The following is a 15,963-nucleotide window of genomic DNA, read 5'->3' on the forward strand; positions in this document are numbered from 1 at the left end:
AAGGTTAGGGGCTTTACGGTACCAGTCAAGCGACAAGTTGTAATACGCTGACATAAATCACCAAGCAATACGTGACGCCAATTGTTTTTATCTAGGAAATAGTGTATTAGACTTAACCCTCTTTTTAATACCGTAAGCAGCGTGAAAAAAATAATCGGCACAGTTACTGGAGGCTAGCCGCGGACGAATGATAAATTTGAAGATGATATATTCGCAACTTGGGACGGAAAAGATATATTGCCCTACCTCATCGGTGCCATTTTCGGCGAATCATTGGTGCCTGACGATGCAACATCGGTAATAGGACATGCATTTTCTCCGAGTACCGTTCGTAGTTTCGTATCGCATCGTCGCCATATTTTATTTTCGAAGCAATTTGCCGCCCCTTTCTCACGTAAATAAAATTGCAAATGTAGTGTATAATACATCTTCATAAATACTGTTTGAGCGCATTAACAGTTTTAGTTCAAATGAGACTATTGAAACCTCACTGGGTATCTCATGATGGTAAGTCCGTTTAAACAAATGAAAATATTGTGCACGCGTTATTTTGAGCATCATGGATTGGGATGGTTGTTTATCATTACGAGATTTGAGAGATATTGTAATCAATCAGATGAATAAATGAATTCCCATGGAAGTATTTATGCTAATCGGTTTTAATTATTGAGACTTGCTTGTATGATTTATATATGACTGGTAGATTTCGTATACATTTATACTTAGTGGAAATGGTATTTAAATGTGTTTTATTTCTTGTTTGTGAAATTCAAAGTTGAATGCAGGCTCATAATGGAGCAAATTTATTACAATTGAACTTATTGATATTTTGTGTTATTCCCCGTAGACCTTCCAATCTTCTCTGTTGACATTCACCCAGATGGATCTCGCTTTGCAACGGGAGGCCAAGGTAACATTTTTGTGATGCATAATGCATTTATAATTTAACTGTTTTAGCTTAATGTTGAATGTAAAAATATATATTTTTCATTCCATTGTGTTAATTCAGTGACTTTTTCCTCGTCAGCCTTGATAATTCACTGCATGGTTTGGCGTTGTGTTATTTTCGCAATCAGGCTGTATTTCGTTGATATGTGATTTTAAATTGGAAATGTATGCAAGTTTAATGGGCTTATTTATGTAGGCGAGGATTCAGGACGGGTTGTCATCTGGAACATGGCACCAATTGTCAGCCATAAAAGTGAGGTGGATGAAAATGTTCCTAAGATGCTGTGTCAAATAGATAACCACCTAGGTAACAGAAGTACCTAACTTAGTCATGGTAAAAAGTTACTTGATCTTATTAAGTGTATATTGATTTTCATAGCTGAATTGTTATCCTTCTCTCTATAGCATGTGTTAATTGTGTTCGATGGAGTGTGTCTGGGAAATTCCTTGCTTCTGGAGGAGATGACAAACTTGTTATGGTGTGGAAAATAGGAAGCTATTCTTCAGGTAAATAACCTCCCGGAAAATTTATCGTCTCAATATTTCAGCTCGTATACCAAATAAATCCTATATTTGATAATGCAAGCTGCAACTGTAAAACCAAAAAGTTAATGCTTTCTTATCAATTGTTTAATTTAGCATAAACAGTTGACAGTTTCATCATTCTGTTCTGGCAACAAGTCTTACTTACTTATTACTTTCTACCCAAAGTAATTTTAAATGTACAACCCACAATTTGAAGCTGTGCTATCTCATCTGCTAGGATTAATTTAAACCTGCAGCCTCGATTTATACACATTTGTCTGGTATATATAGTTGAATTCACTTGCGAGGATAATATTGGCTCATTGACTTTTGTATTAGCACTTGATGATCTCCACCGGTCTGTTAAGGAGGATCGTGAATTTTTAAAGAGATTTTCAGTCATTATGTCCGGGAGAATTTCTCGTCTCTAATTGCCTTGAATGCCTCTGGCATGGGCTTTGTGTATAGCATTTTATGTTGTGAGAGTCCCTGTTCCCTCTGTCACTGCAGTACTATATGAAGATATTTTAATTCCTTCTATGTCATACGTTGTGACTTGGGAATAGTATTTGAGCCCCTGATAGTTGGAGGGAGGGGATAGTTTGCTGGGGATCACTTAATTCTTCCTCATCGGCTACCATATTTGTAAATGTGCTGCTCCTTATTCATAAGATCTCTGTAGTTCATTATTTTCTGAAAGAGTATGAACTACTAGGGTTAGGTAAATTCTATTTTCACTGTCAATCTTCCGTAAAGGAGGCACCAATCATTAATTGTATAATAGTCTTTAATTTCCTGAATTATGTACATTTTTAAAGGTCTTTGAAAACAAATTTAGTTTGTAAAGAAATTGAATTACATCAGTTTTGAGTTGTACCAGAGTTAAAGCCAAGTTATAGATGAAAGAGTGAAGCCAATGATAAAGTGGACCCCAAGGTTCTCGATGCTTGTGGATGCACTTATATGTAAGAGTTCTCATGAGTTACCGAGTTTCGAAAGATTATTGAATGTAAAGTTTTTTCATGAACCTTGCCTTAGATGCTTCATTATCTGCCACATTATTAGTGGCAGATAATGGTAATCATTGGCTATCACCTATCCAGGGTACTCTTGGTTATGCTTCAAAATTTATTGCATAAGGAAAATTACCTCGTTCAAAAGTGTATATTTTACATGTTTATCAGTTCTCCATTCAATTTGCAGTAGCACCTAATGTCATGCTAATTGTGCCAAGAGGGAGATTAGAATTTGACCAATCTCATACCAGATTGTGTTTCTTTCTTGTTGTGTGTATTCAATGAGAGAGGGCATATTCTTATCCATTACTATCTCCTTTATTTTATCATAAGTACTGTTTGCATTTTCTTTCAAATTGAATGTTTTAGGCAATAATATATTCAGAAATTCTCAGTTCTATAAAAGGTTTGAACATTGCATGATTAATATATATATGTGATAATCTCATCCGATAGTGGCTATATTGACATCATATTTGATATGGTTTAACGTATCAAGTCATTCCCTTACTTCCGTCATCAAACTCTTACACACCTTTTTCCCCAGAATTCATTTATAGTGAAAGTGACAGAAGTTACTTAATATTCCACATCACTTGATTTTTTTACCCTACATAATTTGGGTCGTAACAACTCAAGTTTTATGACATAAAAAGTTGTGTCGGTTAATGTCATCATAAAACAATTGCACTGAGACTGATGCTATTATTAGCCAAGTTAGAGAATATAATTTTCCCCAAAATAATTTGCAAACCTATATATCATTCCCAGACAATTAATATTTTGGTTGATTTTGTTTACCTGATTGAACTAGCAACTAATGGAGGTAAAAACATACAGATAATTTGCTGCCGTTCACATCAGAAAATATTAATATAACCAGTAAATGACTAACTATGGCAATTTTTTTTGTGTATACCAGTACACCCTTATACTGATATAGAAAAGGTAAAAAAATCAAATGCAACTATTGATTTAATATCGAAAGTATTCAAAATGAGCTGCCTGGTTCACAAAAAATCCTGTTGAAAAAGACAAAGCATCGTCATTATTGTATTATATTTATTATTACATATGGAGACATGAAGGCTTAATCATAGACTAAATTAGTATGTCAATTTTGCTAGTTTATTTATGATATTGATGGAATGATCAAAGCTGCTCTGTGTGTAAAAAGACTAATGAAAGAATGGGAGAGATTGAAGTTATAGTTTTGTCCCTTAAGCATTTCACTCTGAAAAACAAGCAGAATGAAATGCTAGCCCAGTTCCCTGATTTTTCTATTTTTTTGACCTGGTGTCCTAACACGCCATGGTTGTTTTTTAATCAATTTTTGGAAAATTGTCTAAGTATAGAAATAATTGTGAAACTAATGCTAATTCATCTGCTTTACTTGTTAAAACGTACAAATATATGTTCTAAGAATGAGTATAAATACTATTCAAGCTTATGCATTGAATATGAGAATAGAAAATGCTATTTATGTGTGATGAATTTGTTCGCATTAGATTCAATTTAATTGTTCTTTTGAAGATGACTTCTTAGGGATTCCACCCCTTGCCCATCTTATCAAATTTCAGGGTTATAAATTAGTGAGGGCAGTTTAAAATTGATGCTGCTATGTGTACCATTTAAACGTACTGTTATATTTCCATCTTGATGTGTATATAAAATCAAATGCCCAAGTCTGCAACCTAAAAAATGTTATCATTGACCTGATTATGTGAGCAAAAAATTGCACAGCATTATGGAGGATTTAGTTTTTGGAGTGACAGTAACTGAACATTCTCTTTCCTAAGGGGGCACTGTGTTTGGAGGTGGAGGTAAGGTGAATGTAGAAAGTTGGAGATGTGTTTCTACACTACGAGGCCATGCTGGAGATGTGCTGGACTTAGCATGGTCTCCTCATGATGCTTGGTTAGCCACTTGTTCCGTGGACAATACTGTGATCATTTGGAATGCCCTTAATATGTCAGGTAAGTCTCCAAAAAAAAATAAACACTTGCGATCAAGAAAACTTTATTGCATGTTGTGATATTTATTCCATGTGAAGTTTTTGTTGCCTGTGATATTCCTGATCATACATATAAGTGGACATGAGCACTCAGAGCTGTTAAAAAGAACAAATTATCATGATTACAATACTGACCATTAAGATTGGTTTGTTTAATCATTGCTGATTTTTTACTTTTAATGTATCAACTCAGTATTTTCTTTTGCAAGGGATTAATATGCCATAGTCCAAAGCTAGTAATGGGCTGAAATAACTTCTTCAGACTATACTTCTTACCTTTATACGGAGGAGGATACTGCATGGGACAGTATTCTCCTCTGAGCCCTTTCTTTCACCTGTGTGCAGTGTTCAATCATGATCGGAGTTGATATTTCATCAATGTTTCATCAACCATTTCATCAATAAGCCTGAAAAATAAAGTGAATTATTAATTCCTGAGAATCAAATCACTGAAATAGTATAGCATGTTTCAAATAAAATAGGATTTTTCCTGTTTTGTGGTTAAAATTCATCGCTTCATGTAATTATGTATTTGTGTCGAGGGGCAATGTAATAGCAAAAGCTCTAGCTCCAAGTATTATAGAGAAACCCTATAGGAGACAATGGAATTTTCACGTCATTGTATCTTAACTTGAAATTAATTTTTGTAATCCTAACATTTGTTTGTTGATTTTTAAATATTTTTTTATAGAAATGATTTCCTAATTACATGGTCACATCACATTGCATTGCTAATGTTATTTTATATTAATTAATGCTTAATGTTAATTCCATATTTACTGATACATAAATAAATATATTGTTTAAATTTACTGAAGATTCATTTAGAGTAAATCTTGATGCTATTCTTTTTATGTTTTTGTAAAGAAAATGTTGAGCAAAATCTGAAGAACTTTGGAAAATGTAGTTGTAAAAGGCTTGTTTATTTTGTTATGTTGGTCCTTCCGTATCAAATCAGCAAAAAATGACTTTGGCATCATCTTTAATTTTGATAAAACCTACTTTACTCCCTCATGTAGCACATTATCTCTATCAAAACTCCATTAATGCCTTAACTATTTATTTATTTGCCTGAGTATCTGGCTACATTCATGTTCCAAGATATACGGCATGTCAAAGATCTTAAAATAAAATACAATACATTGTTACATATTCAGAAACTCATCAATAGTGTGGAATAAGTGTAGCATGAAAAAGTCCCTCACTTTGAATTAAAAGGTGGACATTTTTTCTATGCTCTTGATAACCAGAGGAAGGTTATTATATAATAAGAGTCCCCATGTTATGGGGGTAAAAAGTAGACTTGCAAGTTCTGATGAAGTTCACATGTAGATGACTGCAGGTCCTGGTATAATGATTGTGAATGCTATTGTTAGTGGTATATAATGAGATATGGCGTTTAGCATAAGCAATAGCACTTAGCATATACACACAGGGAAGAGGGAGAATACAAAGTTTTTTGAAAAGGGGGCGACATGGAGCTCTGAGGAGTGCATTGCACATTAGTCTTAGTATCCTCTTTTGGATTTTAAATACAACATGAGCACAGGGTAATGGGCCCCAAAAAAGAATACTAAAAATTACGTGGGCATAAAACTCACCATAATAGATTGATATAAGAACTTCATTATTTATAGTTTGCCTGATAGAACGTCCCAACTACCGAATTCATAAGTTTCAGAAACTACTCTTGTCGATAAAAATATCAACACTCAGTATGTCATGATAAAAAAAGACATTTATTTTAGAAATACTCATTTTCACACAATGAATTTCTAGTTTAGCATTGATAAGTACATTTTTCAATACTGACATAATTATATGAAGTATAATGACAATTTGCAATAGTAAATTATTAATTATGAAAACTTTAAATATAAAAATCAATTAACAAAATTCGTGTGTATAATTTGAAGTGTAGATGGAAAACATTCTATTTATTAGCATTCTTTATTACTTTGCAAGATGATATTATGAAGTTATTCTTCAGACTTTATATCTGGATGATGGTTTTTGTATCATCTCCGTGTTACCTGTATTTCTTTTCTACCTTTTAATGGTGTTATCATTTTTTGTGTATAAATGTGGTAAAACTTGTGACAGTTTTGTGGCTGATGCTTACGTGATGTCCCTTATATTATATGTGTAACCGCCATAGTTTTTGCTGTCAATTAAAACATTATCAATATTATTTTTGAGAACTGACCAAAAGATTCAATCTTTTTAATCTGAATTTTCAACCTACAGATATGGTATACCATTAGTGTTTGTCACAGGTATAGTCTTTCCATTTAGAACTTCAGGAGTTTTTCAACATTGCATTAATTACGTCGAAAAGTATCTATTAATGAAAAGTTTATGGAATTAGTTACATAAAATCGAAAGAGGATTAGCTGGATTCATCATGCATTGTTACGAGAAGAAAGGATGTATATAAGGGTTACTAACTAAGGTTGAAAGTCCCTAAGAACAGGAAGAGGGTATTCCTGTATTTAGTAATTGTTTACCGTGTTTCTCCATTTCTGCGTGATAATTATATGGGCCCCACATACATTGGTTGATCATATCATCTTGATAAAAGAAGAGAAATACGCTGAAATTTACAGATTCACATATTCTTATTACCCTCACACAATTCAGGGACATAGTAAAAACAGGATTGAATTCCCTGACAGCAATGCTTGAGATGTTTAATTCTGGTGTGGAACCCTTATTAAGAGCTCATTACATTCACATTAATTTACATGATGTTGGTGTCCCAGCATCCACCGCCAGATACCCCAATGGCTTGTAGACTTGAAATGTAGATGCAGTAAAATACTTTAGATTCTTGTCTCGCATTGTCTGTCACTCATAAGTATTATCAGTTCCAGTAAGTGATATGTTGACACCTGACCTGAAGTTACTCAAATTTGGGAAAGATGCTTTTTTCCAATTCCTTCATCCAGGTATACTTTAAATGTCATCATTGTGACTAAGTTCTAGAGGTATCTGCTCCATCTCATTTCTGTATAGGCTTGTTGTTACAAAACCATCACAGACAATAATGGAAAGAATGTGCATTTTCCTAATGAATAAACTTATTTACTGGAGGAGAAGATATTAAATGAACAGACCAACGTATAGCAAAGCTGAGAAGCATTGAACTTGCTGGCGTAAAATTGTGGTTGGGCCATGTGCATATTGGGAATTGGCTTAGCCATCAAAATAAAGAAATTTGAGTCTATATCGTCCTTAAAAATTGCTGAAAAAAAGATTGCCGTTGCAGTTTCAGAAGTTCATTAGAATGTGAAAAACCAGTAAATTTTATCATTCGATTGGGAAAGTTTTTTCACAAAAAAAAAGGTTCTGAACTAATAGCAGAGTTTTATAGAAATGGAGTGCTGATAGCTTTTTAAGAAAAAAACCTCTTCCTCTCATTGAGGTATGGGCAAATTTTAAAAGAGATTTTACCTTTAGGTAATGGGCGTACAATAGCATGCATTGTTTCTCAAAAAGATCAGCTTGATTTGAGTCAATGGAATTTAAGTAAGAGTAATACCAAAAATTCTAAAAAGAAATAAAAAGTAATTGTGATAAATCAAAAAATCATTTAGGAAGGTTTCATTTAGATAAACAGAGGGAGTGTAATAAGTGAATTTCATCAAATTTCAAGATGATGTGTGTTATGACCTTGTTGAATTGCCATAGAATGACCCATGTGGAAAGAAATTATTTAGGAGGTTTAGTTACTGAAATACAACTTCAGTAAATAGTGGTATCCCATGCATAATAGTATTAAATAAATTTATTGTTTGCTATCAGAAATGGTGGCAGTTTTAAAAGGACATTCAGGAATGGTTAAGGGATTAGCCTGGGACCCTGTTGGGAAATTTGTTGCATCTCAGTCTGATGACAAAACTTTGCGAATCTGGCGCACGGTTGATTGGAAGGAGGACACTGTAATATCAGAACCTTTTGAGGAGGTAAGTTTTCATTTTATATTTTTCAGCACACACATTTGGATGCAAAAGCAGTTCCATTGTTAAACAAATTTCTTTCAGGTAAATGCAATAAAAAAGTAGGCTATTTATAATGCAGTTATGTGATTATACATGCAGTTAATGATACATGGTAATATTGTCTCATTAATTTAAAATTTGTATTTTGAAATTGTGTAAAAAAGTATGGCCTTTTCTAACTACACTCTATTTATTTATTGGTATACTATTTTAACATGATTGAAATTTTGTGCCCAAGCAATTATTATAAATTATCAAAATTTTAAATACCTTAATAGAATGCAAAAATTATTTTTCTCTTCTAATTAATTTTATGAAAATCAATAAATTCACTATCATAATATAATTTTCCAAAGTCACTGATGTTTTTCTTGAAAAATATGTGTATATGTAGTGTTGTTGGCTGTAGGTTGGCGTCTCCTAAAATTTAATTTTTAAAGTTTTTTACGTAATTTTGAAGCAAAAAAAATTATTCCAGTCTTCAGTTAACACTGTGAAAATTAATAGTTTTCAAGGTAAAGGTTTTTCTTGAAAAATATGTGTGTATGTAGTGTTTGTTGGCTTATCTCCTGAAATTTAATTTTTAAAGTTTTTCTGTAATTTTGAAACAAAAAAATTATTCCAGTCTTCAGTTAACACTGTGAAAATTAATAGTTTTCAAGGTAAAGGTTTCCAGAAATTAGATATTCCTGAATAGAGTGAAAAATTCTTGAGTTGGATTAGGTACTCTCCATGGTGTTTATATATGCATCTGTTGTACGTGTTGAATCCCAGCCTTGCTATTTTAATACACCTTCTCATATTGCTTAATTCATACCTTTCATAGTACTTGTTCATGCATATGTAAGTGGCTGGAGGTGTTGACAAAATTCAATAGATGTAGTGAGTATCTTCCTGGACCATAAAAATTGGTGAACATGAAGGTTGTCCATTAAAAGTGTATTTTCTCTTTTGCACAGAGCTTGCTTTCTTTCTTTCTATGACAGTTAAAGAAGCTTATTCAGATTTTCTTTGACATACATACCATAGGTCTTATGGTAATCTTCCATTACATGTATTCGTAGCTCCTTATACTTAATGGCATTCTCGGAATGTTAGAAGTTGTAAAAAGTGAATTTGATAAGTTTGTTGAATGAGACCTGATGCTAGAATGGGGCCCTTGCCCCATTATTTTATAAGTAAAAGTTCTGTAGCTTACATTGGGAGGAAGGAATGCCAAAACCATTAGTGAATCAAGGCCAAATATTTCTCTTGTTATCCCAATTATCATAAAAATTGTCTCTTTTTCATTTATAGCTTCGACTTATACAATGTGTATCCTCATCAACCGTTCAATCAAGCTTCACAGTTGTCACCACATTGGTTTTTTTTGTTGGCTCAGTCTTGGCTGATAAAGCTATGACCCTGTTTTTTAATTAATATATATCCATGTTAAAATAGCTTGAAACTTGTAGAATCTAGGTTTTACACTTTTTAAAAATGTTATTAGAATAAAAAAATGAAAGGATTCTCATATGCCCTTTTCATTACATAAACAAAGACATCAGCTATGAAAATTGCAGATCAGACCTTCAATTCACCTTGGTGATAAGATATATTTGGCCAAATGCTGTAATGAAGTGCTCTTTCTTAAAAAATAAGTTTTCAATTTTTTTAATTTGTCCATTTGAAAGTATTCTTCAAGTCCTATGAAGTAAGATGTAAACTTGGTTATAAGTATTCCTGTGGCAAATATCAATTTCCCAGATTTTAGTGAAGGCAATTGCCTTAGGAATTGTTCCAAAGATCATGCACTTGCAAGCAATGTATCAGCTTATTATTCATAGTTATTCTTATATATTCACAATTATTGGTGGTAACTTAATATATTTTGTAATAACATTGGCTTGTAATAGCCCATTTAAATGATTACTGTTTTTTCATTGGTCAAGTAAAAATGTATTGTCATTGATCAAAGATAAAATGAATTTTTTTATGTGGTAATTGTTTATGCCAAGTGAGTATGACTCATTTGCTTTAAAGCATAGTTCACATTGATCAAAAATAAATTCAATGAAAATATCTGAAAATAAAAGTAATGAATGATATGAATAAATGTGAGTTCATTCTTCAAAATTATGCAATATAAATTGTTACATAGGTATTTATTAGAGGAGTTATATATATTTTTGTTGAAATTTGTTCATTTGGTTTCCTCTTGAATGGATTCACCTCCTCAGTATGTGGACCTCTTTACTTGAAATCAAGATGAGCAATTTAGCTTTGAAAAAGTATCATGGAAAAAATTGTACTAGCATCAGTTCTTACTGTAATAAAGTTGGTAATTTTTGGCTTTATTTCAGTTTTGATTGTTGTATAATTATTATTAGTAATTGTCAAAGCCATTGGCAAAGACCAAAAAGTCAGTCTTTCAAAGTAATTGTTGCTGTAACTACAATAAATATTATTAGCTCTTTGGATGATCTTAGTAGGGAACATAGTTGCATGCTAACTGAAGTGTAATATGTTCCTATCCCAGGTACAGCAATTTTTGGTGTAAATATTTTATTTTGGTTTTCTTCAATAAAGCATTGATGTAGCCAGTCAGCTTGGAAAACTAATTTTAATTATGATATTATTTAATTCTCATGAAAACTAATTAATGTTCTTCACAAATCTAGACTTATATATTAGTGGAATATTAGTCCTGGAAAATCTACAAAATGGGGAAAATTTATTCGTGTAAAATTCAAGATATTTGATAGCAGAATTCACAGAAATAATTATGAATGATGTTTGCATTTAAAAAGTAATATTCTAAATGTCATGGGTAGTTTCACAGAAATAAAACATTATCGAAGCAAACTTTGTGCTATTTAATTTTGTAAGTTTAACCTTGTGCGTTCATTTCAAAGGTACTAGAGGCAGTAGAAATTCTTATCCAGTGCCTTGGATTGTCAAATTTCTATGAAGTTCAAGTGAATTTTCACGTGGAAAAATTTAATTTTTGTCTGGGGATATTATGAATTTAATGAGCTATGGTAACCTTTTGATTTATCATAAATATGAATCTGTATTGAGTGGTGCTGTACTTGGTACTGTTCACATATGTCATCATTTCAGACTAGTCTCATGATATTTGTTCTCATGATTTCAAAGTGTGGTGGAACAACTCACGTGCTACGCCTTAGCTGGTCTCCGGATGGTCAGTATCTAGTCTCAGCGCATGCAATGAATGGTGGTGGCCCCACAGCTCAGATTGTCGAAAGAGAAGGCTGGAGGCAGGATAAAGATTTTGTTGGCCACCGGAAAGCTGTCACATGCGTGGTAAGTACCTTCCTCTGACAATTGTTTTCAGAATTTCTTCATGAAAATTTGGGAAATAAAGCAGTCAGAATGTAGACTGTTGAATAGCAAACATCTTTTTCTGGTTAATCTTTCAGCACTGTATATTGTTTTCATGGTAAATGTTTAACTAAACCTTCAACTGGGAAAAATGCCCATTTGTATTTTTGTAGTAGTTATTTTAAGTCTCACATAGTTCATCTGTAGTTGAGGATGAAAATTGTATGTTGAAACTAAATACAGTTAAGAGTTACCCTGAAACAGAAGGCAATATTTCCACATCTACAAAAAAAACACAGAAAGCCATCAAAGGGGCATGTGGCAATTGGTGTTAGGAACATCAATCATGGAAAAGGAGGTACAGAAATCTTTAAAGGAGAGAAATTTCATGCTAAAGAAGTTAATTAAGACGGTTTTACGTAATTGTTTGGAACCACCTCTCCTGAATTCTTCTTTTTCAATCCCCAAAAATAATGTAAGACTGCAACATTTGAGGTAAATCACTTCAATGAAAATAAAAGAATCTTTAGAAAGAAAATAAATGACAACATAAAGTGAAAAAATTACATTAATGATTCATATATTTATATTTTTTATGTGGGTCGTGGTAGTCCAGTGGGTAGCGCGTTGCACTGCTGACTGGAGGGTCCCGGGTTCGATTCCCGGGCAAGGCACTCTGGGCACCTGCAGCTCTACCCAAGCTAAAGTGATTTTTCGGGTACCAGGTCTTCCTGGGAAACCATAACTAGCACAGGGAAAGGAACTGGCCCCCCTACCCTGATGTGTGAATTTCACACGCCGTATAGGGCTTAGTGCAGGGTGATCTCTACCATCACCTACTAAACTGACCTTCGGGTTGTTTACTGTGTTTATGGTTATGTTTTTTATATTTATATGTATATATATATGTAAAATTTATATATTATTTATATAACATTATATATATATATATATATATATATATATATATATATATATATATATATATATATATATATATATATATATATATATATATATATATATGTGTGTGTGTGTGTGTATATATATATATACATATATATATACATACACACACACACATATATATATATATATATATACACATATACGAGGGTCATCCGGAAAGTAGTACCCGTTCGTGCCGCATGAAGTGCTGACGACGCGAGTAGCCGCTGGACGAGGTCAGATAGCTTCAGTGGCTTGTCTGCCTTCTCTGAGCCAAGTTGCGTGACGCTAGCATTGCCTGTGTTGTTTCTGTGATTGTTTACAATGTTTAAAAAAATTGAGAACGCCGCCAGTTGTGAAGTGAGGGCAGTGATTAAATTCCTCAATGCAAGAAACGTTCGCCCATGTGATATTCATCGCCAATTAAAGGAGGTGTATGGAGACAATGTAATGGACGAGTCGTCTGTTCGGCGGTGGTGTCGCAACTTCAACATGGGGAGGGGGAACACACACGACGATGAGCGTTCGGGGAGACCGTCTGTCATTACAGACCAACTGGTGAGCTCAGTTGACGAATTCGTGAGGAACGATCGGCGCGTCACAATTGATGACATCTGTGAGCATTTTCCCAATGTTTCTCGAACAATTGTTCATGAAATTGTTAAACACCATCTGCATTATGCAAAAATTTGTGCAAGATGGGTCCCTCGCAAGCTTACAGATGAGCACAAAACCAAGCGTATGGCTGCAGCACTGACGTTTTTGGGACGTTATTCTGATGAAGGAGACTCTTTCTTGACTCGCATAATTACTGGTGACGAAACATGGGTTTGTTATGCATCACCTGAGAGTAAACGACAGTCAATGGAGTGGCATCATGCTCATTCACCAAACAAACCAAAAAAATTCAAGACAGTTCTGTCCACCAGGAAACTCATGGCAACCATTTTCTGGGATCGACGAGGTGTATTGCTTATTGATTTTATGGCCCGTGGAGACACTATTAATGCCAATGCGTATTGTGAAACATTAAAGAAATTACGGCGGGCAATACAAAATCGGCGGCGAGGTCTATTGTCTACTGGTGTCATTCTCGTTCATGACAATGCCAGGCCTCATGCAGCTGGGATAACACAAAAACTTTTGCAGCAATTCAAATGGGAAACTTTCGACCATCCACCGTATAGCCCGGACTTGGCCCCTTCAGATTTTCATCTCTTTACAAAGCTTAAAGACTTTTTGGCAGGAAAAAGATTTGACAGCGATGAAGAACTTAAAGAAGGAGTGACCCTGTATCTCAATGAGCTGGCGGCGAAGGACTATGCAGCAGGAATACAGAAACTTGTCACACGTTATGACAAATGCCTTAATTTGCTTGGAGATTATGTTGAGAAGTAGTTTAAAGTATCCTCTTTCAAATAAAATTTTTTATGTTTGTTAATATTTACTTTTGTGTCTTTATTTCACGAACGGGTACTACTTTCCGGATGACCCTCGTGTGTGTGTATATATATATATACACACACATCAATCAATCATCATCAATTTACTTTATATATATATATATATATATATATATATATATATATATATATATATATATATATATATAAAGTAAATTGAAATAATACAGAGATACCCAGAACACGTGACAGCAGCTGCAATTACTTTCCTACTGTTTATGTTTAATTATATAAGCTCCATTCATTTTTATTCTGCTGAATTACAGTCTGATGAGAGATGATTTAAAATACTCACTACCCTTTAAAATGATGTTCCTGTTCAAAGCATCAACTTTTGTAGTTTTGTTGTTTTTAATGCTATTGCTGCCATACCAAACTTGGTAATTTTCTCAATACCAAAAGTGGATGAATATCATTTGCTTGCATTCCTTTGAACTTTTCCTGAATTACTGTGCAGAGAGAGCATTTCTAGTGTCCAAGCTAACTTATAAAGTGCTTTGATTCGTTATATATATCCCATTTTGTTTATTTTCCACATGCACTGAATCAGCAATTTTATTGCATTTATTTCAGCGTTTCAATTCAAATATACTGCAGAAATTCAATAAAGTTACTAAGAAAGACCAACAATATTGCTGTTGTGCCATTGGTTCAAGAGATCGTTCACTCTCAGTTTGGCTGACCGCTCTAAAGCGTCCATTGGTGGTCATTAGGGAGCTATTTACAAGTTCTGTTCTTGATCTGTCTTGGAGTGTGGCTGGATTGCAACTTATGGCATGCTCTTGGGATGGCACGGTAGCGTACGTCGAGTTCTCAGATGAGGAATTAGGTGTGCCACTCACTTCTGAAGAAAAGGTAAGTAGTAATTATTCCCTAAGTTTTGTTTTTGAGAATACTTATTATATAATTATGGAAAATTGTGTGAATTTTGCGAGTCAATGAAAGAGATGAAGGCTGTGCTTGAAGTTAAGTTTCTCATGGCCTTTTGTTATTTGCTAATTGATCATCATTGTAAATAATGGAATATTTTGTCCTAAGGTCTGGACAAGTTATATGATCCGTTCTATTTTAAAGATTTCATCTTCATTCAGTTCATATTTCTCCTTTGAAAACTGTAGAAATTCATTGTGAGAGAATTCCTACTAGAATGAATCATGAATTATATCTTGGATTTCAAATGTTGAGGTTTTCTGGCAGAAGTGCTTTTAATCAATTTGGAAATTTAAATCTTGCATTAAATCTATCAGGGTTTTTCAATAAAAAGTAATCATAAATGTTTTATTTGCGTAATGCATGGTGCCAACAATTACTTTTGAAGTCAGTTTCCATAATGCACTGCTCACAACCATGCACAATTTTTGTTACCAACATATTGGTGGCACCCAATCAAACTTTCAATATTTCTTAGAGTGCTCTGATTGTTATTTGGTAATCTTCTCACTTCTCAGTAACAGCAGTGGTACTAATGTTTGACTTTGTAAGAACAGTTGGTGGAGCTCCAGGTAAACCTTCCTCTGAAATTGATTGTCTCCCCTCTCTGGGCATTTTAAACCATCATCTAGCCTTGCTGAAGAGAAAAACATACTCTTCAAGAAAGTCTCTTGTAGCATTACATGGCCTAAGCCGACGATTTGGCTAAATTTACATGCAGCATTTTGTTGATCGGTGCCATGGGCAAACTAAACATATTTCAACATGCAATGGCTGAGGCTAATGGAAGACTG

The 15,963-nt window shown here is 33.6% G+C and overlaps 1 protein-coding gene across 2 annotated transcripts in view; it reads left to right on the forward strand.

Annotated features, from left to right (window-relative positions):
- The first annotated feature begins 197 nt into the window (after positions 1–197).
- Hira (histone cell cycle regulator-like protein) overlaps positions 198–15,963 on the forward strand; it is a 32,682-nt gene continuing 16,916 nt past the window's right edge. The window contains exons 1-8 of one of the 2 annotated variants that reach the window (XM_071592669.1): positions 198–297; positions 848–910; positions 1,145–1,255; positions 1,354–1,455; positions 4,289–4,465; positions 8,308–8,468; positions 11,643–11,810; positions 14,813–15,094. In XM_071592669.1, coding sequence (XP_071448770.1) covers positions 1,177–1,255; positions 1,354–1,455; positions 4,289–4,465; positions 8,308–8,468; positions 11,643–11,810; positions 14,813–15,094 — 969 coding nt within the window. In that variant the 5' untranslated portion in view covers positions 198–297; positions 848–910; positions 1,145–1,176. Of the gene's footprint in view, positions 298–394; positions 508–847; positions 911–1,144; positions 1,256–1,353; positions 1,456–4,288; positions 4,466–8,307; positions 8,469–11,642; positions 11,811–14,812; positions 15,095–15,963 lie in introns of those variants that run through there. The other variant, XM_071592668.1, reaches the window with a different exon arrangement.

The sequence above is a fragment of the Hetaerina americana genome, unplaced genomic scaffold (genome assembly GCF_022747635.1).
Source record: "Hetaerina americana unplaced genomic scaffold, ioHetAmer1.1.p SCAF_5, whole genome shotgun sequence".
Classification (NCBI taxonomy): Eukaryota; Metazoa; Arthropoda; class Insecta; order Odonata; family Calopterygidae; genus Hetaerina; species Hetaerina americana.